We start from the raw sequence: 24,675 nt of genomic DNA, 5'->3' as shown, positions 1-24,675 counted from the left end.
TTTGAATGCTTTATCTATTGTTTGAGGACAGAATTTATATGTGGCATTGTGATCCTGTCATAGTTAGGTTCAGAGAAAGGAAATGAAGAATATGTTTAAAATGTGTACAGGTATTTGACTGTGCATTAATTTCTTTATTGACTAAATAAATATTTATTAAGTATCTGCTATATTAAGGACATGTGATACCAACCTTCATGGACTTGACAGTTTATTAGGGACATGAAAAGAGTTAATTATAAGTGAAGAGTAATGACTGTCAAGCTTGGGGAAGTACAGGGACTAGAAGGTCCTGGAAAGAGGATTTAAATTTTGTTGTTTTTGTTATTTGCAAATGAATGATGGTTATTTAAAGTGACCTATAGTGATTTGAAATGGCTACAATAGTTTCTAAGGTATAAATAAGTGTGTAGTTGATGTGTGGAGAAAATCACTTAGCTGATTGCTCAGCACCCCTATTTCAACTTGGGTTTGTTGGCTGCTAATCTTCATGGCAAATACAACAGCTTTTGTGATGTGATTAAAAGCAAACAACAACCTTCTCTCCACCCCCTACCAAAACAATAACAACTTTAAAAAGTTGCTTCTTTGTGAAAGGTAACTCAGAAAAAAAAAGTCAAATTATTTTTAAATCGAATGATTTGTGATGTTTTCAGAATACGTCTACTGTTGGTTCGTTACTCTTAGAGTAGAAATCTAGTCTTGGGGTGTGGGGCTTTAGGGGAGGGGGCTATGGAATTGGGTAAATGGAGCCATACAGATAAATTAGTGAAAAGCTGGGATATCTTTCAGGATTTCACTGGGCCTGCAGTAAAACTACATTTTAATAGTAACAATGACGGCTACCATGTATTGAATAACCATGTTTTACCTAATATAGGGAGATGAGAAAGGTGCTAACATTAAACTCATTTTACACACTAGAAATATTGGCTCTGAAAGATTAAGTTCTTACCCAAGCTTACATTACAAGGAAGTGTCAAAAATGAGGATTTTAATGTCGGTCTAACTCTATGCTGACACAATGCCATGCTATCTTTCCTTAAAAATTAAAAAAAAAGTTTACTATTAAAATAACTCCAAGTCTAATAATAGAAAAAGAAAGTATGAATTGTTAAACAACGTATCCTCAGTAATATAAGATTGAAGTGTAAAAATCTTCAAAATTTGCATGACTGAGATATTCACCTGATTTTTGTTTTGTACATTTTTGTTCAAGTTGATTATTTTCAACCTTCTCTTACATGCATTTTTACCAGTCACCTCATAATTGCTAATTGGACCATCCATTCTATTTTATTCTTTGTATCAGAGAATACTGTTTGCATTAACACATTTTTTCATCTGCTTACTGCAGCAAAATCAAAACTCATAAAGGTTTAGGAAGAGAGTAAAGAAAATAAATTTACATCACTTTGTGGTAGAGAAGTACAAGCATTCGTTTCCTATTACTACTGTAAAAAATTACCACAAACATAGTGGTCTGAAACAACAGTTCTGGAGGTCAAAAGCACAAAATGAGTCCTACAGGGCTAAAATCAAGATGTTAGCAAGGTTGGTTCCTTCTGGAGGCTCCAGGGGAAAATTCATTCCTTGCCTCTTCTAACTTGCAGAGACTGCTCATGACCTCTGCCTCCATTTTCAAAGCCAGCTATCTAATATCTTCACTCCTCTCTAACCTGGCTTTCCTTCTTACATCCTCTCTTTCTTCCTCTGATCATCCTGCCCCCCTTTTATAAGGACCCTGGTGATTACATTGGGCCCTCCAGATAATCCAGGATAATTTCCACACCTCAAAATCCTTTATGTAATCACATCTGAAGAGTCTTCTTTGTCATGTAAGGTAAACATATTCACAGGGTCCAGTGATTAGCACACGGACATCTTCGGAGGAACCCTATTCAGACTAGCATTTGCCCCATAAATGTTGCCCCACATAAGGTAATTGCCCCACAAAAAGTTGATTTTGGTGAAAGAAGTAAGAATGATTAACCACATGATTTCTTTCCATGAAGTAGTATTATGTAGCTTGTATGGCTAGTTTAAAATTAGAGTAAGAGTTATCATTTTGTGTGTTTTTTACCCTTTTCAAAGTATACTGCAGACGTGAACTGGAATGGATTTAGAGGTTAAAGGCATTGCTGCTTCTCCTACGAGTCAAACTCAGCCTTTCACTGGAAGAAACAAGCTGCTGCAAGTACGTGTGCTATATAATTTTCCTCTCGTAGGATGACTCATTAAATAATTTTCTGACTCTTTTATTCATGTTTATGACAACTTATACTCACAAATATTTAGGATCCATATTTCCTAGATTTGAAGAATTGAGTGGCCAAAATTGAAGATAATCATTATTTCAAAGTGGGTCATTCCTTGAATTAGTTTTATTTTTAAAAATCAGGCTTATTATTATTGTTTTCATATTCTTATTTAAAAAATTATCTGTGTGTATCTGCAGAAAATATAAGAAATAAGGATAGTAGAAAGAAGAAGAGAATATCAACATACATCTTGTGTTAGCTAGGTAGAACGAGAATCAGAGCTTTTATTACTAGGATTTTATTCTTCATAACCTTCATAATATCACCACTGTGTATATATATCATTGATTAAGTACAAGGTTATAGCTGCTTTGTCCTTGTTTCCACTACAGAATTGGGGATATATAAATTTTAGTTTAGAAATACATAAAAGTGATACATACTTCCTTGCTATTCTTTTTTAAAAAAAATATTATTTATTTGTTTATTTATTTGAAAGGGGGAGGCATGAGCAGAGGGAGGGAGAGGGAGAAGCAGACTCCCCACTGAGGAGGGAGCCTGATGCGGGGCTCGATCCCAGGACTCGGAGATCATGACCCAAGCCAAAGGCAGACGCTTAACCAACTAAGGCATCCAGGTGCCCCATACTCAGCTTTTTAAATAAAGGGCCAGCTAGTAAATATTTTTGGCTTTATGGGCTCTTGTTTCTGTTGCAGCCACTTAACTCAGCTGTTGTAATGAGAACATATAGATAGTTCATAAATAAATAAATGGTTGCATTCCAATAAAACTTTATTTATAAAACAGAACTGAGCCATATCTGCTGACCCCTAGCCCAGGGATTTATAAGCTATAATTTATCTTTCTTCTGAATTGGCTAGCACAATTTTGTTGGAATTAGACAAGGTAAATGCCATTCTGTAATAGGTAGTCTGTGACTTCAAGACTTTAAGTCTGTCAAAACACTTTCTGGGGGATAATCATGGTGACGACCATGACTATGACAACTACACTTATATTCTATTTAGATTTTCTTCCTAAAGTTAGATGATATCCTGATGTTTCCCAAATACGATTAAGAAAATCTTTGGGACACCTGGGTGGCTCCGTTGGTTAAGCGACTGCCTTCAGCTCAGGTCATGATCCCAGGGTCTTGAGATCCAGCCCCATGGGCCCCATGCTCAGCAGGGAGTCTACTGCTCCCTCTGCCTCCCCCAACTTGTGCTCATGCTCTCTCTCTCTCTCAAATTAATAAATAAAATCTTTAAAAAAAAAAAAGAAAATCTTTGATATGTGATAGAAGTGTGCTGCTATTTTAGGCTATGATATGTATGTCATTTATATAAAGTTGACCCTTAACTCAGGTTTGAACTGCATGGATCCACTTATATGCAAATATATTTTCTCTTCCTTATGATTTTCTTAACATTTATTTTCTCTAGCTTACTTTATTGTAAGAATGCCGTATAAAGTACATATGAAATATGTGTCAATTGACTGTTTGTTACCAGTCAACAGTAGGCTAGTAGTAGTTAAGTTTTTGGGGAGCCAAAAGTTATATGTGGATTTTTGACAGTATGGGGGCGGTAGCTGGCACCCTTAACCCCAGCATTGCTCAAGGGTCAACTTAATATATATATAATTTAGTGATTTTACATTTTTACATTTTTAACTTTCTATTAGGATAGTATTTAAAATAATGCCATATTAAAGCTTATACTGAATTGAATTTGTTTTCTCTTTTATGGTCAATTAGAGTGATGAAGCTCAGTGTTGAATGTAATTTCTGTACTTGCTATCAGTACCACAAAAATGACTAGTTTTCAGAAGTAAGCCAGAAGTGTTGATGCATGAATTGTTTCCTGCCCTTATTAACTTGAATTTTCTCTGTGACTCATATATATTTCTTATTCTGTAGTGTCTGAGCTCACTCTAATTTTCATATCTTTGCACAATTTTTTGGAAGTAAGATTGAACATCTGCAAATGTATACATATATATATTTGTCACTTCTTTGCTTAAATCCTGCAGTTTTCCCATTACCTTTAGGACAAGGTCCAAGTTCTTTGACTTGTATTATTATGTAACAGCTCTGGCCCCCACTACCTCCTCACACTCTGGATTTTAGCCCTCTCTAGCTGCTAACTCTTGCCTGTGGGCTAGTGCAGGATGAGTTGTTCCTCCTGGCTAAAGCAGTATTCTCCCCTCTGTCTTTATCTGGCTAACTCCTACTCATCCTTCAGAGTTCCATTTAAAGGTTACTTTTTTTTTGTTTTTGGAAACGTTTCCTCAATTTCCTAGACTTGTTGGGTAAAATGCTATATGTAGTTGCTCAGGCATAGCACGTGTTTTTTTTCACATTATTGTTTGAGTAAATGTCTTGCCCGGCAGGCAGAACACCGTGAAGATAAGAATTGTCTGTGTTGCTTGTCATCTTATCTCTGTCTCAAGCATAGTAGGGAGAGGCTTAGTAAATATTTCTTATATGGAGTTTACTGAGAAAATGATGATCAGCTTTATTACATTGACTCATTGCTTATCTTTTAAAGTATACATAAAGGGTATATACGTACTGATTTTTTCTTTTTTTAATTAAAGCAAGGACAGACTTCCAGGTCATGGGCAATCCAGGATGCTGGCCTACCTGTGTAAGTCACATTTCTTTACACTTGAGCTATTTAATGGGTAAATATTTATAATATATTAATTAAAAAGGAAAGCAAAATTTTATATGTAGTTATGATTGTGAACCACAGAAAAATTGATGTGCATGTGGATGGCCTGAAAATTGCTATGCCAAAATTAAAGTAGGATAATAGGAAGGAGGGTAATACTTCTCTTGTTTGTATTTTCTTTAATATTCTTACATTTTCCTGAAAAAGTTTATTGTTTTATTTAGAAAACTCAGGTAAATGAATTTATTAAAGAAATATGTGAAATTTTGAATTTTATAACTGGGATAGCCAAAATTAATTTAATCTGTGGCTTTAATCTTATCTTGACGAATATGACAATTTTGTCAATCTTCTTTAAATGATTTTATTTGTGGACTAGACTACATTAATTTATGTTTTATATTTTACATTTTTGCCTTTTAAGATTTGGAAGGATATGACTTTTATATTCTTTCAAGTATTTTAGACTACAGGGCTTATTGGAAAATAGAAGTTAAAAACCTAGTACTTTATTAGGCTGAACCATATGAAATTACATTTTTATCGATGAAAAATGGGCAAGTATCAGCAATTTCATGTGGTTCTACATAACAGATACCTGTATGCTCATCTAGACAAAAAATCAAGGTACGAGGTACATGGAAGCACTGGATGCAAGATACTCAGTCTGTGTTGACAGTCAGTCATGTGCTGGTAAATATTTAACAGCTGGTTTCCTGAAAGTGTATTATAAGTTTATTTTAAATTTTACTTGTTAATTATAAATAAACTTAAGTATATTTTAAGTTGGTTATAAATTTTACTGATATAGAGGATATATAGTAAGCAATTTACAAATACTAATAAAATGTATAAACTTTTTTATAAATTCCATGCAGCCAAGTGATTCTCACAGAATGCTTTCTTTGTTTCTTGCTGAATTCTGGTATCTGTAGCCAAGCTATGGTTGCAGTCCATGAACCAGTGTAGTTCCAATGTGAATGTTGGTTGATATTTTCATTTATTGTTAAGTGATGTGAGTGATATATTTGTTGACTTACGTAATAGTTTTGGATACTGGGACAATATTTCCTCAGTTTTTTGTTATTCACAATGTGACAGTTACAGATATGATACACTTTTAAGTTTAATCTGCACCATTAATGTTTTCTCCATGACTGTTTTAAGTCTCAGAAACCAACAAAATAGGGGCGCCTGGGTGGCTCAGTCGTTAAGTGTCTGCCTTCGGCTCAGGTCGTGATCCCGGGGTCCTGGGATCGAGCCCCACATCGGGCTCCCTGCTCAGCGGGAAGCCTGCTTCTCCCTCTCCCACTCCCCCTGCTTGTGTTCCCTCTCTCGCTGTCTCTCTCTGTTAAATAAATAAAAAAAACTTAAAAAAAAAAAGAAATCAACAAAATAATAAATCAAGTCCTAATTCATAGCATGTGCCAGTTTTTGTGTGAATGATCCCACTGTGGCCGATTTCACTCTATGTTTATAGTATCACTGAACACAGAGTTGGAAAGAGATGCACACCCTTATATTACCACACAAATACCATAGATGTAAATAAACAATAGTGAAGTACAGTAAAGTCATTAAGAAGTGATGACTTTGAGTATTTATTACCTTTGTTTTTAATATAACTTACTTATTTATAAGTTTATATAATTTTATTTTTAATAATGCTTTGTTAACAACCAGCTCAAAAACTGCTGGGCATTTCCTTTTACAGCTGGTAGGTACAGCACACCTTTGGCTTTAGTGTACCTTTTTATTTATTTATGTAATTAATTATTTTAAGATTTTATTTATTTATTTATCAGAGAGAGAGAGCACAAGCATGGGGAGCAGCAGGCAAAGGGAGAGGGAGGAGCAGGCTCCCCGCTGAGCAAGGAGCACGATGTGGGACTGGATCCCAGGACCCTGGGATCATAACCTGAGGCGAAGGCAGACGCTTAACCGACTGAGCCACCCAGGAGTCCCTAGTGTACCTTTTTATATAAGATGTAGCATGTATGATTTGCAACTATTAAAGCCTCATTTTAAAAAGTTATGAGATGCATAGATTATTTCTTTCAGAGTTCCACGACTTGATTTGGGAAGCCTCATTGACTCTGACGAGGAGGTAATTTTTACTTGGTATTTACTATAATAAACATTTGAACACAATATTGCTTATAGTGTATAATAAGGATTATGTAATTTTATTTTAGGATGATTTTTCATACATCCCACTTACTACTGCCCATGTTCATTTTAACCCACCAAATTCATCTTCTGCTCTTAGTTGCGTCACACCATGTCAAATATCACATACTCAGCATCATCTAAATGAACTGGTTAGTATTTATTTCTTATTACCAACTTTCAGAATTATAATGTGCATTTAAGCACTGTATTTAGTCCAGAAATTTTATTACGTTCAGTCTATGATTTGTCCAGTTTAAGTATTGTATATATTAACATCCCAATCATGTTGGTGAAATAATTCTACTTTGTTTTACATTTTTTTTCACATAGGAATAGTATTTTAAAAATGTCTTATACAATTAGTGAAGTACAGGTTTATCCTAATAGGAAATCCAGGAATTTAAAAAATATGGTAGAGTATTAGATCAGATCTTGCTGGTTTAACAATGTGATTTGTCTCTTGGAAATTAACTTATACTTTGGGCTACTAGTATGCTATGGAGTAACTAAGTAACTATACTTATTCCAAGCTATCTCCTTGGGACAATATTTACACTTCAAACAATATTTAGTGTTTTATTTTGTGTTATGAACACAAGTTCTGACCAGTATTCTATGAGGAAGGCTTACTTTTCTGTCTTTGTTAGTCTTTCTCCTGTAGCTGGTTCTATTTTTTTAAACTTGTATATATATGTTATATAAATATAAATATAAATATATTTTATTTATTTATTTATTTTTTTAAGAGAGAGAGTGTGTGTGCGGGGGGCAGGGGAGGGGCAGAGGGAGAGGGAGAGAGAGACTCCTAAGCAGGCTTCATGCCCAGCACAGAGCCCGACGCGGGGCTTGATCTCAAGATCCTGAGATCATGACCTGCGTGGAAATCAAGAGTCAGAGGCTTAACCAGCTGAACCACCCAGGCACCCTTAGCTGGTTCTATTCACGTTCTCCTCAGTCTCATTTTGGATAAATTGTACCAGTAGTACCCTAGACTGTATCATGCTACAATTTTCACCCTGAAACTTTGTTTTATCCTTCTCTAGGTTAGACCTGGATATTATCAACACTTTTCAAGGGTCGTGCTGGCTTTATCCTCCTTTTGGAGTGGCTATCCCCCTTTGGGCCAATATATATGCCATTGTGTTTGCTTAGTACTCCTTTTAGATTTCACTTATCCACTGGCTCTGTTATCTCTTACTCCCATGGGAATGTGGTCGGGAACTAAATAATACCAGAAGGTGATATATCTGAAATTCTACAAATGACAACCAGCGCTTCTTAGTGTTCGTGATCTCTAATTCCTGTAACTATTCTGGAAGAAATGCTTGTCAGTGGAGTTTTTTCTGGGGCAGGAATAAAGGGCCTATCTAAAACTCTTAAGAAGAAAGAAAATTTAATTTTTGTCTTCTCAAATTATTTTAGAACCAGGACTGATCTTCAGCAGGGAAACCAGGTACAGGCTCCCTGGTATTTAAGGCCACTGCCCTTTCTGAGCAATTACATCTGCTTTGATTGCTCAGTGATGCTATACCAGCTGAACGTTTTAAATATCACGTCTGGGGGCGCCTGGGTGGCTCAGTCGGTTGAGGTCTGCCTTCAGCTCAGGTCATGATCCCGGGGTCCTGGGATTGAGCCTTGTGTAGTGCTTCCTGCTGAGCAGGGAGTCTGCTTCTCCCTCTCCCTCTGCCCCTCCCCCACCACTCGTGCGCATGCTCTCTCTCTCTCTCTCTCTCTCAAATAAAAAAATAAAATCTTTTTTTTTTGTTTAAAGCTACATATCTTTGTATCCTGTCTTTTTTTTTTTTAATAGACTATTTTTTAGAACAGTTTTAGGTTCATAGCAAGTTTGAATGGAAGGTACAGATATTTCCCTGCTCAGTGGGAACCTGCTTCTCCCTCTCACCCTGCTGCTCCCCCTGCTTGTATTCTCTCTCTCTGTCAAATAAATTAAAAAAATAATAATAAATAAATATCACCTCTGTTTAGCACATAGATCATAATGATCTGTTTCTTAGGCATAAATGTTAAGATAAATGATAAACCTATTAATGTTAATAAGGAAAATTAATCATTATTTTGATTTTTCTGACAGATAACATACTTTTTATTTTTATATCTAGGAGCAAGACATAATACCTGAAAACTTGCCAGCACCAACAAGCAAATATAAACTAAAATATCAGCAATATAAAACTGAAATGAAAGAGGGATATAAACAGTATAGTCAGAGAAATGCAGAAAAGACAAAATCAAAGATCACACAACAGTGTCCAAGAAACAAGACAGATGACAAGGTAATGTATGAGACTTTATAAAGTTCTGATGAAATTTAAAAAAATTACATGTACTATGGAAATCTTTTTGTCTGGTATGTTTTGCTGTTAGTCATAGTAAGTATAGTAGGTAGCATTTATTTCTGTGTGCTAGGGACTATTTTAAGTATTCTGCCTGCATTAACTAGTTTATTCTTAACAACAACTCTAAAAGTTTATTATTATCATTTTCAAATGTGAAAACTCTAGCCATATGACCTAGTCATCTTTTCTGTGTAAGGAGTTTTCCATTTGACTTGGGATTTGAAAATAAGGCAGTATTAAAAAGCTGTTTTTGATGTAGCTATCTTGAACTCTGTTTGCCTCACAGTTCTAAATTTTAAAGTTGAAAAGTGATTTCAGATGTTGCAGTAACCCTATTTTATTCCAAAACTGTCATCACTCCATGATTGTCTTCTGGTTCTTGTTGGGAGATATTTTTTAACATCATGAATTTCTAAATTTATACTTTTATTTAATGTTAATTAGGTGTAAATTCACATTCATGAATATAAGAGCAAACTAACCATAATCAATTTAATGGCTTTTCATAAGCGTATAGGAAAGGTCAACCTTGAATTGTGGAAAGAAAGGTTTGGAAACATAGTTTATGATACTACTGGCCACGAAGGAGAGAATACTTAAATATAATTCTTAATTCAGTGAATTTTTTATAAGAATAATGTATTGTCAGGGAAGTTTGCTGGTTGTATTTGCTTAACATTTTTATAGGTAAAAAGAATTGATTAATTTATAAGTAGGTATAGCATATCAGCTATTTTATCTAATCCATGTAGGAACTATCTTGAACTGACTTTATCACATGGTGTTCAGTGGAAAGAGTAACAAAATTAATGGATTATTTGGTCTCTTTTATGCTAAGACAGATTTCCAGATCCAAACAGATGCACACAAATATAATAATCTGATGTCTGTAATAATAGGCAGGATAATTTCATAGCTCTTTAGCACCTGGCCATATAGTTGTAGGATCTATAATGTGATATTTAGGTCACTGTAATAATGTTGGGAAAATAGAATGAAGATTTCTATAAATTCATGCTTTATTTGCTGCAGCAAAGTGGTTTAAAGTTTTGTTTTTTTTTTACGCGCGCGCGCACGCACACACACGCACACACATGCGGAGGCCTGGGGGGGCGGGGGGGGGTGGGCAGAGGTAGAGGCAGAGGGAAAATCCGAAGTAGGCTCCACATTCAGTGCAGAGCAAGATGAGAGGCTTGATCTCACAACCCTGAGATCATGACTGGGCTGGAAATCAAGAGCTGGATGCTTAACTGACTGGGTCACCCCAGGGCCCCTAAAATTTTTTTAAAGTAAAACTGGTTTCCTTGAACGTAGGTTCAAATGAAGGCATTTGTTTATTTTTGATTAAGGGAGGAACAAATATTGCTTGTGAAGCTTCCCATATGATTGGTAAATACTTGTATAGTATGAATGAAGGGTTTTATAGAAGCCAGCATATTTATGTTTTCTTCTGGAAAAAATTCTGTTTTGCTTTGATTTTTAAAATCTACATATAAATGTATATAATTATTATTTCATATGTTCTTGATAGCCTTACAAAAAGGCCCTGGTTTCTCTACATAATAATTTTATACTTAATGGGGTCAAGCAACTTTTTTGATGTCTTTTTATATATATACGATTATGAAAATCAAAACTGCTGTATAAATGGGCTATTAGTAAATCCTATTGTAATTACATTAATTAACACTGGACTAGTAATCTCTGGAAATAGAATTGCTTCCTGATATCAGAAATGTAAGCCCCTCTATAAAGCAGGGAACAACATGTAAATTGATTCTTTTTACTAATTAAAAAGCTAAAGTTGGACATATTTAGGATCTAGGACAATAACTAAAGGCCATAACCACCATAATCAATCAAACAGTAAAATAAAATTTCCCCTCGCTTGTCTAATGGCAAATTTCCTTTGTTGAGTTTTTCTTCCATTTAGTATAAAAAGCTGATGAATCTCTTGTTGTCAAATTGTTACCTAAGACGTAAACTTATATTTTAAATAGTGAAACATCTTTAAATAAAGCATGAAAGTCATGAAACTTCAATTTTATAGAAAATACTAAATCAGTGAATAAAACAGACAAATACTTTTGCCCTTACAGAGTATATATCATAAAGGAAGGACTTAGCAAGAAAAAAAATGAATGAATGAATGAATCAATCAACCCATATAGTCTGACAGTTGGTGATAAATGCTATGGATGGAAGGGCACTGGGAAGAGCAGGGCTCAAGTTGGGATTGCAATTTGTACAGATCACCAGGAAGATCTTTCCCATAAGGTAGCATTTCAGCACACATCTGAAAAGGGTGATGCACAAGCCACTCAGGATAAACTCTTAAGTGTCATGAAGTGGGAGGGGGCATGGAGTGTTTAAGAAATATCAAGGAAAACAGTGTGGTCAATGGAGGAAGAGCAAGGAAGAGATGGGGAGAGAGTTAAAGGGAGGGGCTGGTAGGCAGATCTGTGAGGCCTTGTGGACTACATAAGGACCTTGCCTTTTACTTGAGGCAGAAAGCTACTTTGCTATGTTGAGGATGGGTTTTACTGAGAATAGGACCAAGTTGGAAGCAGAAAGATGTTTGAGGAGGCTGTCACAATAATCTATATGAGAGATGAGGATGATGGCTTGGACCCAGGCAGCAGACTTGGATAAGAAGTGGTCGTGATGAGAAGCCACATTCTGGATAGATTTTGAATATTTGAGAATATTTGCTGAGAATATTTGCTGATGGATTGGTTGTAGGCTTAGGAGAAAGGGATGATGAAGGAGGACTATAAGGTTTTTGGCCTGAGCAATTGGAAGGGTGGGGAAGACCACAAGGAAGTCTGGTTTGGGAAGGTTAAATCTGACATAACGAGTGGAAATGTCACTGTTTCCCTTTTGTAAAAGGATAAAAACAACCTGAAACAAAATAAAAATCTTTTGAAAGCTTCTTCCAACCTGAACATAGTGCAGACCTTTGCTTATACTTAAACATATCTGTTAATTTAATCTGTTTAATTTACCTTATTTAATGCTAAACATCTTTTTGGTGCCTGTTAAAATAAATAACTATGCAGGAAAAAAATATATTAGGAGGTAAAAAAATTATAAAGTATCCTCATAAATTGATTTCCCAATAGTTAATACTTTTTTTTTTTAAAGGTTTTATTTATTTATTTGACAGAGAGAGCATAAGCAGGGTGAGTGGGAGAGGGAGAAGCAGGCTCCCCACTGAGCAGGGAGCCCGACCCGGGACTCGATCCCAGGACCCTGGGATCATGACCCCAGCCGAAGGCAGACGCTTAACCAACCGAGCCACCCAGGCACCCCATAATAGTTAATACTTATACAAGATGCATTATTCATTTGTGAATAAGTATTTATCGAGTGCTCACTGTGTGTGGTCCTGTTCTGGCATCAGGGATATTGAAATAAAAATGACAGACAAGGTTCCCTCCCTCATGGAACTTATAGCAGGAGAGGCAGACAACATTCATAAAGAAATGTATAATAAGATTTCATGTAGCAATCAAAGGTCACCAAGACAGAATAGAGTATGAATATGGAATGTGACCTTTTAAGAAAGGTCTAAAGTAAGAACAAACCCTGGAGGAAAAACTCTTGTAATCTATTAAGTTTTTGGCAGTTGCTATCCTACTGGGACATTTTTGTTGTTGTTGTTAAAAGAATATATGTACACCTTATATTCAGAGAAAAATTTAGTGTTTATCTTTAGGATCCCAGAGGATCCTTTATCTCAAAGGATATATCCCATCTCTTAGTACTTCGGAATTTCATTTTACAGAGGAGTGAACATGCCCATTTTTATTAACTTTACAAAGACTCAGGTGGACAATAATAGTTATAATAGTTGCTACCTTTTATCTGATGCTTATTGTATGTCAGATACTTTTATAAGTGTTGGACATTTCATCTTTGTGTGTGTGTGAAGTAGTTACTGTTACTATTATTAATTCCCCTTTTAATTCCCATTACCATGGGTAAATTGAGGCACAGAGAGGGCATCTAGCTAGAAGGTGGAAGAACTGCATTCAAATAGGGCAATCTGATTATCAGAGCCTGTAACGTTATACACAAAAAACTATTGTTATGTGTTATGTATTGTTATGTATACATAGTTGTACATAAATAACTATTGATGTGTTCAGAGGTTATTTAACACACTACTTTGTTAAAAACAAATATGCTAAGTATGTGAACTAAGTATAAACTCTCAAGAATTCATTTATTGCTTTCCCTTACAGTGTGTAAAAGGTGAAGAAGCCATCGTGGATGGTCTTACCACTCTGGATAGGAAAGCCCTCTTACAGCAGGGTTATGCAGACATCCCTTACAATGCACAAAGGAGTATGAGAAAATCTGATGCTGTAAGTTATCATGATCTTTACTTACTTCTTAAGCCATTAAGATAATTTGCTGTTCAAGATGTTGCAGACTTAAAATTGAATAAATAATTACAACAATTGAATTTGTTCAGCAGTGCATGTTCACTAATGTGTAATTGAATCCACATTTTTACAAATGGTTGAGGTTTGGTATATTTACTGTGGAGAAATAGTCTTGAATCTTTGAGAGTTTGTAAAAATTTAGTTTATACTATTAAAAATGTTAATTGGCTGCTATTTTTGTCAGTGGGATTATTTAGCATCAGCCCTATCCCCAAAGTAACCTAGTTATTTTTTGAAAGTGATAAGCTAATAAGACTAGAGAAATTCCAGCAAGTTAAGGAAAAGGGCAAGAATAAAGTTTTTTTTTTTTTTTTTTTTAGGAAAAGGGAAGCGAAATTCTAAATTCTCAGTATTAACTTTAAATTGTGTCTTTTACAAAATCAGTTAGATTGTTGGATGAGTATCACTTAGGCCAGATCTGGTACAAATAGATAATTACATTTCTGTAGTGTCCTGGGGTAATCAGACCAAGCTGCTTCAAGTTGGAGTCCACTGGTCACCCCAGACCCCCCCAGGTGATTAAGATCTTAGACATATTTGTAATGGATTGATGAAATACCAGTGTGTGGTGCTTCAAAAGTTGGGAAAACTCTGGTTTAGGTAGCCTAAATAATAATAAAGCATTATGGTTTTAGGTGGTTATATTATCATTATCACAGAGGAAAGTCACTATATATTTTATTTGGATTACAATCACCCAGAATTAATATGTTCTCAGTTGACAGCAATGTGTAATCAGTGTCTGGATCCTGGACTGATTTTCTGTGGATGTCTCAAGTTGCTAAATTGTTGTAGTTCTTGTCCTAAAACAACATAAACATTATTTTCTATGCCTATTATTATTTAGACATTTATGTTTAATAGAATAAGGACTATTACCAGGATTATCCTAAAATTTAAAAAGCTACTTTATAAGGCAAAATAGTCTTCCAAATAAGGCTGATTTTGATATGTTCCTCAAGTTCTACTTGAAATGGATGTTACTGATACTTAAGGCCCATTGAGTATCGTTCTTGGTGTCATCCAAAGCCATCTGGGTGTTAGCAGATTTCTTTTATTTGAGATCACTTTAATGCACTAAATTCAGCATCAAGTATTTTACTTTATTGTGGTAGCACATATTTATCTGTTTTTTTCCCAAGGACATGTTTGCGTGAGTAAACTTTAAATGCATTTGAAATTAGTACTGACTTATGTTTAAAATCTAGGTGGAAACTTTTTAATTTAATTTTTAACTACTTAATTGAACACCAGAAGCAGTGAACCTGTGGTTTTTATACCCATCTCTTTTAGTTTGCTTGTCATTTTTCAACATTATTAGATCCTTTGCATCTGTGTGACTTCTGCTTCTGCTTCTGCTTTATGTTTACACAGACCTTAAAATCAATGTGCCTGAGGGCAGTTCTAACCTTTCCTACAGTAAAGCCACCATAAATGCCAACACACAAGATGGGCTTTCTGCATGGGCTCTGTTCATTAATCTCCCCTCTTCTGCTCGCTTCTGGGTTTTGCACCTATGTTCTGGCTGACCTTTTCTGCATATAATTTCATATTTTACTCAGTGTTCACCTTCATCACCCTTAGACATAAAACACACTTTGCTGTGACTGTAAGTTACCATACGTTTTCTAACTTTTTAATTGCTGTTTTAAATTTATTATTAAACAAAAATCATTATAAAGTGTCATGAGCTTAGAGAACATCAGATGCAGTTATATGTTAAATGACGTGAACTATATTTATATGGGGCATATTTGGATGTGTAAACTGTATCTTAATTTCTACCAACCCCCCCCAAAAAGGCCAAATTCAATTATAGACTAACATTTAAATAATTGCACCCAAATTTCCAGGTTTCTTAGGAGTTTCTATGTATGATATGCCTTTAGTCATTCTTACTTGGAGTTTGTGTCCATTTTGAATAGAGTGCTCTCCCTAAGGTTACAAAGCCTCTATCATAAGCTACATTATTGTACTTGATTTCATTTACTGGCGTGATCAATGGAGATGACAGGAATTTACAGTGTAGAAATAAAACAAGCTTTATTTTGACTCCTTAGTTTTTTAACCTCTTTCATTTACTCTTCAAAAGAAACATTTTAGTAAATGTAGTTACATTATAATCTAATTGGAATTGAACGATTACTAATCTTGCGGTTTGATATAACCTAAAATGTAGTAGAAGTATTTTCAAATGAGTTGAAAAGCAAAAAACAGTGTGAAGATAATTTAATCAAATCAGTAATTGAGAAAAGTTGATCAAGTATTAATGGATATTATGCATAGAAAATATTATCCTTTTAATGACAGGAAGCTTTATGAAAGATTTTTATTTTTAGATTTTTGATAAAGGGTTGAAGGATTCCAATTCAATTTTAGCTTCATCTACTATGGATAGTTTTAAAACAAACTCTTTTTGTGTCAATGTTGGTATTCTTCTTGGAGCAGGTTAAAGTGCTTTTTACAGGGCTTCTGTCAAGGAGAGGGATATCATAGTCTCCTCCTCCTTTATTCTGGCTCCATGAAATTCAGATGCAGCGCATGGAAATCTCTGATGATTTCTACCGAAATTAAAGTGCATTATTTTTTAGGAAATAAATGGTATTTTCAGATTAAATTATTGGAATTTGTTTTTATTAATGATGGATATAGTAATCTCTAAGAAGAAAGTTGGAAATTTAGCATATATTTTAGGGTTCTCGTGTTACCTCTAGTGTTGTTCTGTTTTATTGATAATGACATTTTAAAAATTTTCTCTTCTTAGGAAATTGTGGCTGCAGAGAGGAAGAAACAGACTGTTGCAGAGCAAGTGATGGTAGACCACTTATCTAGGTGAGAGTAAGTAGTAATGAGTGATAGAAATCCAGTCAGAAAGTTTTCGTTAAATTTTTTTTTATCCTTAGTCAATCAACCAGTGGCTGACTCTGAGGTTCCCACACGTTCCCCGTTCACTGCGCTCACAGTGTTGGCGTGATGGTTTTTTACAGCATTCCTAGGCCAGTAGAAATACCCAACAGTTCTCTTTGTTAAGTATTTTTCTCAAACTAAGTATTTACTTCATGACACCTTAATGGCCAATTCAAGAAAATAATACACATAAATTAAAAGAAAAAATATTTGTATTTCACTCTTAAATAGCCACAATTACTTGTATGCTCCTTCTGGTGCATGGCACAATCTCTTAAACCTTAGGATTGTTGAGGATGCTGTCACCTTCACTTTCAATTCCACATGGCACTTGCTATTTATCACAGCAACTGTAGAAAATCCAGCTTTACAAAGGTTTGACCTCACTGAAAGAGTGATACCTTGTTGAAACTGTGAATTACCTTGAGGTGATAGTTCATGTAGTCTCCAACAAATATCAAGTATCACCGTGTTTCCCTCAAAAGTTAAAAATATCCCACGTAGTCCCTGTGAGTTCCCTGTGGCACCCTGGAGTTGACATGGTGCACAGTTTGGGAACTGTGGGACTGTTAAGAATTTAAAACTTAATCTGAAGTTTCATAACTCTTAGAAAACTGTAAAGCGTTAAGTACCTGCTGTGCTAAAAATTGCATGATAATATGTAAATATTGTAGGATTTCGGAAAAGGCTGGAATAGTCTAGGAAGTCTTCAAGGAAGAAGTAAGACTTTTGGTTAGCTTTGAAAAAAATTATTTCGGTGGCAGAAAGATATTCTACATGCATGTTTTTCAGTAACTGTCTTGAAATAATTAATTATACTTATAGTCTTCAATGTTCCTCTTTCTGTTATCTTTTGAACTCACTTTGTTGATGTTTTCACCCGCACCGTGCCACCTCAGCATGTCCTCATAAGCTAACTCATGGCATCTGTGTTGCTCAACTAATCGTGATTTCTCAGTTCTCATTTACTTGACCCAACAGCAGCATCTGTCTCCACTGAAAAGTTTCTCCTCTTTGAAATACTTTTCTCTTTCCCATTTGGCTTCCTGCACACAACACCTAGCTGGTTTTCCTCCTTCCTTCTGCTCCTTCTCAGTCTCTTCCCCTGGTTCCTTTTCATCACCCCTGTCCTTATACGTGGGAGTACACTGGGCTCCATTCTTAGACTTTTTCTACATTGACTTCCTAACTGATCTCATCCAGCATCATGCCTTTAAAAAGCATTCATACGCTGATGCTTCCCTGATCTAAGGTTCCAACGTAACATTTGCCAATCTGGGTTCCTCGAAGTTCTTTTCGCTCCTTCCCAAATCCTCTTTAATTTTCCTCCAAGGCAGCTCCATTCTTTAGGTTATTTAGACCTAAAATGTTTCTGATGCTTTTGATGCCTCTCTTTTTCTCAAATCCTATATTCAGTTTGTCAGCAATCACTCTCAGTTCTACAATCAAAATAAATTTACTCCTTCTGCTGCCATCATCCCTGTTCACAATATCATCTTCTTTTTCCTGGATCCTTTCAGTCTCTTTCTAACTGGACTCATTGTGTTTGCATTTGCCCCTCGTTGGTCTATTCTTAACCCAGCAGCCAGAGTACGTCTATTAAAAAGTAAGCCAGATCAAACCTTCCAGTAATTTCCCATCTCAGAGTAAAATCTATGTATTGGTTATATATTACCACAAAACCAGTATCTTAAAACTACAGTGATTAATTAGAACTCATGTATCTTCAGATCAGCTGTCCACGCTAGGCTGGGCTAAGTGGCTCTTGATTTTTACTTACTTTGGCCAGTTATATATGAACAAAAGCAGTGGTCTCAGTTCTGAGCTTAGGCCTTAAGAAGCCTTATGTGTTTCCACTTGCCTTTTTGAGCTTTTGCCATATCGGTGAAAAGAACACAGCTTGGCTAACCCACTGAGCTCAAGAAGAACATGACTCTGCAAATGCAGCTGGGCCACTTAGCCAAGATAATGCTAGATGAGCAGATCCCCAGCCAACCCACACTTACATGAGTTAGTATAATTGAGATCAGCAGAGCCATCCAGCTATATATAATTGGCCAAAGCAAGTCAAATGGCTAAGCTCAAAACTAAAGGGTGAGAAATTAGTACAGTGCACCTATAATGAGGCCATGGCAAGGATGTGGATCAGGAGTGCTAAAAAATTATGGTCTATAATATAGTTTACCCAAGCCCTACATCATCTGTCCACCATTTGAACTTGGACTGCTTTTCCTACTTCTCTCTCTCTTGTCTATTCTGCTCCAGCCATTCAGCTTCCTTCCTGTCGTGAAACATACCAGCTTCACTCCTGTGTTAGGTGTTTTGCATTTATTTTCCCCACTGCTTGGAATGATTTTCCCCCAGAAATCCATATGGTTTCTTACTTACTTTGCTTCATGTCTTTATTCAGAAGTCACCAGCAGTGTCTCTTTGTTTAAAGAATAATAAGGGAGAGACATGGAGCTGAGTTGTCTCAAAATTTTCAATTTATATTTAGATAACACTTATGGAAAGAGAGATTGATAGGAATATTCACTTTTTTATGGCCAGAATTTTTTAATTATTAAATTTATTCATTCAGTATCTGGAAAATGTATAATTCTGACAGTAGTATAAATTTGTATTTGTAGATGAGCTTTTCTAGCTGCTTATAAATATGTGAATGCTAGAATAGTGCATTATCATATTGAGTTGTCAGACTTTGTATTTTCCCATATAGGGCTGTAATCAGTGATCCAGAACAAAACCTAACCGCTGAGAGACAAGAAAGTGCTCGTATCTTTCCAGATTCAAAGATAGCACCTCTTCGCTTTAGGAAAAGAACACTACATGAAACTAAGTAAGAAAATTGTACTTATATCAAATGAAGATATAGTATTTTATAAATGAATTTAAAAAAGATGTACTTTTGTGTCTAACTGAAAAGATTTTTTTTGGCTCAGTTTTGCTTTTTTCTATATAAAGGGGAGTGGAGTTTTTGGAGTTCGGTTCCCACTTGTGCCACTTTAAGATATAGGGATAAACTTTGCCCTCCAGGTTTTTTATTAATAATTTAGGAATAAGAGTTATAACCTGGGAGATAATGTATGTGAAAATACAGAATATAGCAACTGAGACATTTATATATACTGAATATCATAATATATTCAAAATTATTATTGCTTACAAGTTATTATTATTATTATTTTGCCTTTTACTTTGTAGCTTATAAAATCTTTGGACTTTCACAGTTTTTGGGTGCAGTCGACTTAAATTTCTCAACTACTTCACTGGCAGTTGACAGCTAGCCTCAGCATTAAGAGACAAAGAAAATCCACCAGTTCCTGCAGCAGTTCTCTCATATTTTCAGACTGCTATAAATGCCAAGAAGTTCTTAGAACTGTTATTTTTTTGGTCTCATTCTTATTTTCTTGAAGACTCTATTTCCATACCTTTAAATATTCAAAGGAATCATGTATCAACTTCCTATGGTTGCTGTAACAAATTACTAACAATACTTTAAACAACACAAATTTATTTTCTTACAGTCCTGCAGGTCAGAAGCCTAAAATCAAGGTGTTGGCAGGGATGCATTTCTTGTGGAGGCCTCAGGGGAGAATACATTTCCCTGTCTCTTTCAGCTTTTAGAGGCTTCCTTTATTCCTTGGCTCTGGCCTTCCTCCATGTTCAAAACCAGCTACGGTCAGTGTTTTATCACTCTGACCCTGGGATCGTGACCTGAGCCAAAGCCAGACGCTTAACCGACTGAGCCACCCAGGCACCCCTCTGATACTCTTCTTCTGTAGTCAACATATCCCTCTGCTTTCTTCTTACAAAGACACTTGTGATTGCATTGAATCCAACTGGATAATTCCAGGTAATCTCATCTCAAGGTCTTGAATCACATATGCAAAGTCCCTTTTATCATATCATGTAATTGTAACATATTTACATGTTCTGAGGTATAGAGTGTGAACAACTCTGGAGGGTCATCCTTTAGCTAACACATCTAAACTTCTCTTTTTTAGAGTAAGCTTTTACTGAAATAAAATATCTGTCCACAAAATGTACACATTTTAAGCGTACAGCATAGAATTTCCACAGACTGGACAATGCTCATGTACCAAGTCCCTAGACCAAGAACTAGAGCGTTCTTAGTGCCTCAACAACTTGCCTGTGCTTTCTCCCAGTTACTGCCCACGTCCTCTGCCGCCCCAGCTTAACCTCTCTGCCCTGATAGCATGGATGCTAACTGCCTTGTTGTAAACTTACTGAAATCACAAAATTTGGACTCTAGGTATCTGGCTTCTTTTTACTCAGCATGTTTGTGAGTTTATCCATGTTGTTATTTGTCGTTGTCTTTTATTCTCATTTCCATACAGCATTTCATGGTATTTAAATATACCACAGTTTATTCATAGATGTTGATGGACATTTGGCCTTTTAAGAATGGCGCTTCCATGAACTTTGGTACATGTTTTTTGGTGAACGTATGTACTCATTTCTGCTCAATACATACTTAGAAGTGGAATTGCTGGACCATTTAGTGCACATATGTTCAGCTTTAAAAAATACTGCCAAATAGTTTTTCAAAGGGGTTGCTGTAATTAGCATTCCCACCAGGAGCAGTAAAATTCATATTTTGGTCCTTACCTGCCCGATTCTTATTCCTGTATTGTTAAGAACTTGGGTAGAGAGAAGTGTTTGGTACTACTTACTGGATACCTAAAACGCTAACACAGAACTTTCCACTTATAATATAAATGTTTTATTTACTTCTTTTATCTTTTCAAGGAGACTGTAGACTCCTTGAAGCTATTACTTCAACATATCACTGTTAAATTGAGTTCTATTCACCTTTGAGAAGCAATATAACGTAATGGTTATGAGCAAGGTTGGGCTCTGTCATGCACTAATTATATGACTCTGTAAAATTTATTTGTAAGATGGGATAATAGTACTTCATGGAATTATACTGCAAGCATTGAATGAACCAACGTGCATTTAAGTGATTTTAATAATGGCTGGTGTCTGGGGAGTTCTCAATAAATAGTAGCTGTTATTATTGCTGTTATTTTCTTGGCATTTAGAGTTTTTTCAGGCATGTAGTGAGCATTCAATAAACACATTAATACTAATGGATTAAATTGAATTGAGAAGACCAATCTATCATGGCTCCACTCTGTGTTCACAAACTCCTTTGGTCCATAGGCTCTTGTCTGTATCCTGCTTATTTTTCAGAGACCTTGATTTTATAGAGGTATTGCTTTTCAAGATCCCAATGACCCATACACTTACTATTTATATTATTGCAGTTTCATTATACCTGCAGCTTTATTGGAGTGCCATAAAATTATTTAGGAAGGAGACTAAAGATACATCACCAAATCTTCAGATTTTTTATTATAAAGGAGTTTACTAGTAATAGGATGCTAAAGTGTGGGCATTTGGGTTTTGTTTCATATTATTAAACAGAATTCTAGGACTAGCAATCTTTGTGAGATCATTTAGTGCCATCTGAAGGCCATAAAGATTACTCAGCTGATCAGAGGTCTTACAGCTAGACTTATTCAAGGCTAGAACCTCATCTAGCACTTTTTCCACCATTCTGTTATTTTGGTAAGGTATGTTTTCAGCTACCCGTGACTGAAAATTTGACTGATAGTGACTTTAAAAAGTCAGGATTTATTTTCCTATAAAACCAGCTGCCTGCAGGTAGTGTTGGTTTTAGTTCAGTGGTTCAGGGATGACACAGCTCTGGGCTGGCTTCCTCAAGATCTTGTTGGCCCTTCTGACATGGTTGCCTGATGGCTGCCGGGCCTCCTAGCATCTCATCCCTGCCATGTTCAGAGACAGGAGCTGTTCCCACGCCACTCTCTTATCAGGACAAAAGAAAGTCTTTCCTCGAAGATTATTGGCAGAACTTTGTCCCTTAGTCACCTCTAATGGAAAGAGGCCAGAAAAGCAAATTAGATGATTGGAGGGAGGCAAAGGAGAACAGGGTTAGAAATGGCTGCCAGTAGCACTGTAATAGGACCGGTTACAAATGTGCTGTTTACTTGTGTAGCACTTTGATACTATACCTTCTAACACAGAATGTGTGTGTGTGTGTGTTATACACTGTATCTCAGGATTATTTCCTGAGTCTGCTTCAGTTAGCTAGCACTCTCAGAAAAAAAGAGGTTTATAACTTCGTCTTCATTCTGTGCATTTCAACATATCAACATAACTGTTTTTGTACTTTATCTTTTACATCAACATCAAGTATAGGAAACTTTAAACTAATTATTGACAAATGTATTTCTTAACAGGATAAGAACCCATTCTACATTAACTGAAAATATGCTTTCTCATAAAGTACAATTTGATGGTAGGATCATATCAAGGTAATTGTGATTTTATTAAACTTTACTCCTCTGATTATAAAACAATATGCTCTTCAAATAGAAATAACAACAATGAGATTAAATTTGTCACATTTAAATGTAAAATGTGAATTTAGAATGAATATTTTTAGGTAATATTAATGTTACAAAAATTATAGGAACTATGAACCAAAAATAAGACATTTTAATTAGAAGTTACTTAAAAAGTGATTTTAAAATGGCTTTCAAAAAGAAACTTAGAAGGGAATTTTTTAAAGATACATAATATTACTAGAAGATGGTAAAGCATTTAAAAATTAAACTTTATGTAAGCTGCTGTCTTTGATTTTCTTTTAATGGCTTAACTTAATAGTAGATTATTGATAGATGCAGGACAGTGAGAAGGAAGATGATTCTCAAATCTGTTACCTCTGTCTTAGAAACTTCCAGTCATACACAATGCTGATATTCTTTGTGTATATTAAAGGTGAAGTGTGTTTTTAAAAATTATCAAGTTTGTTCAGTGATTTTAAACTTTCTATCACAAAGATAAGTGTCTATCCTTGAGTGGCTTCTTGCAAGGTCAACATTTTTTAAGGTCTTTCACTTTATCTTGAAAGTCTATGTCAAAATAGTAATCTACATTGTAATATATCTATATCCTATCAGTGTAAGATAAAGCTTTTTTCTCCATCCAAATCTTACTTAAATTGACACTTCAGCAAGCCATGCCATGTTTCCCCATAGCTTCCCATAACCCTTGCTGCACATTCAAGAGAGTAATGCTATTCTTTGACATACACAATTCTGGTTTATTACTTAATTTGAAAATTACCCTATTTGAAAATCTTTAATATCATTCTGTTTTTCTAGAAATGGACGTGATGCTTGCAGAGAGCTGGTTGGGTTCTTTTTTGCTCATGACCAGTCCCTAACAATTTATGAATATCGGCAATTTGGGAAAAACAGGTATGCCATAAAAATTGTTACAACTCTCAAGATGATTACTTCTGAGAGAAGCTGAATAACTTCACATTTTGTCATTTAACTTCTAGAACAAATGTGCTTCCTTTTATTCAAAAAAACATTTATAGTCATCAGTGTGGACGAAGAAAAGGAAAACACTACCAACTTGGCGATTTTTATGTTGTAAGTGAAGTGTATGCAAATGTTTTAATGCCAGATGCTGAATTTTGTGGGATGGTGTGGGGGTAGAAGGAACAGGGTTTCTAGTTTTCAATTTATTATCTCTACTCCTTATCGAGCAGGGGCTAATGGTTGATCTTTCCCCGGGAGGTTCTGCCTCTCAGGTCCAGATCCCAGTGGTCCGAATGTAAGCATATAGCATTTATTCCTTGTAACACTCTATCCCTCCCTCACAAATCTGCAATATAAGTTTGGGAGAGCTTGTCTCTTGGTACTTTTAAAGGCCCTACAAGGCTGTACCACTGGGTAAGTGGCTACTTCAATAGTCCCAGGAGTAATGGTCCACGTCATGCAGGCCTATC

General features: G+C 35.5%; 1 protein-coding gene across 3 annotated transcripts in view; it reads left to right on the top strand.

Annotated features, from left to right (window-relative positions):
* The window catches only part of CAPS2 (calcyphosine 2), a 45,195-nt gene that overhangs the window by 1,644 nt on the left and 18,876 nt on the right, over positions 1-24,675 (top strand). For 2 of the 3 annotated variants that reach the window (XM_078076325.1, XM_078076326.1), the window contains exons 2-11: positions 2,095-2,197; positions 4,860-4,909; positions 6,998-7,043; positions 9,229-9,402; positions 13,713-13,835; positions 16,681-16,748; positions 19,543-19,662; positions 23,114-23,188; positions 24,041-24,136; positions 24,223-24,316. In XM_078076325.1, the coding sequence (XP_077932451.1) occupies positions 2,117-2,197; positions 4,860-4,909; positions 6,998-7,043; positions 9,229-9,402; positions 13,713-13,835; positions 16,681-16,748; positions 19,543-19,662; positions 23,114-23,188; positions 24,041-24,136; positions 24,223-24,316 (927 nt within the window). In that variant the 5' untranslated portion in view covers positions 2,095-2,116. Of the gene's footprint in view, positions 1-2,094; positions 2,198-4,859; positions 4,910-6,997; positions 7,044-7,131; positions 7,258-9,228; positions 9,403-13,712; positions 13,836-16,680; positions 16,749-19,542; positions 19,663-23,113; positions 23,189-24,040; positions 24,137-24,222; positions 24,317-24,675 lie in introns of all 3 variants that reach the window. The other variant, XM_078076324.1, reaches the window with a different exon arrangement.

The sequence above is a fragment of the Halichoerus grypus genome, chromosome 6 (genome assembly GCF_964656455.1).
Source record: "Halichoerus grypus chromosome 6, mHalGry1.hap1.1, whole genome shotgun sequence".
Taxonomy (NCBI): Eukaryota; Metazoa; Chordata; class Mammalia; order Carnivora; family Phocidae; genus Halichoerus; species Halichoerus grypus.
The sequence above is the reverse complement of the archived record's forward strand: the minus strand, read 5'-3'. Positions and strand labels throughout refer to the sequence as shown.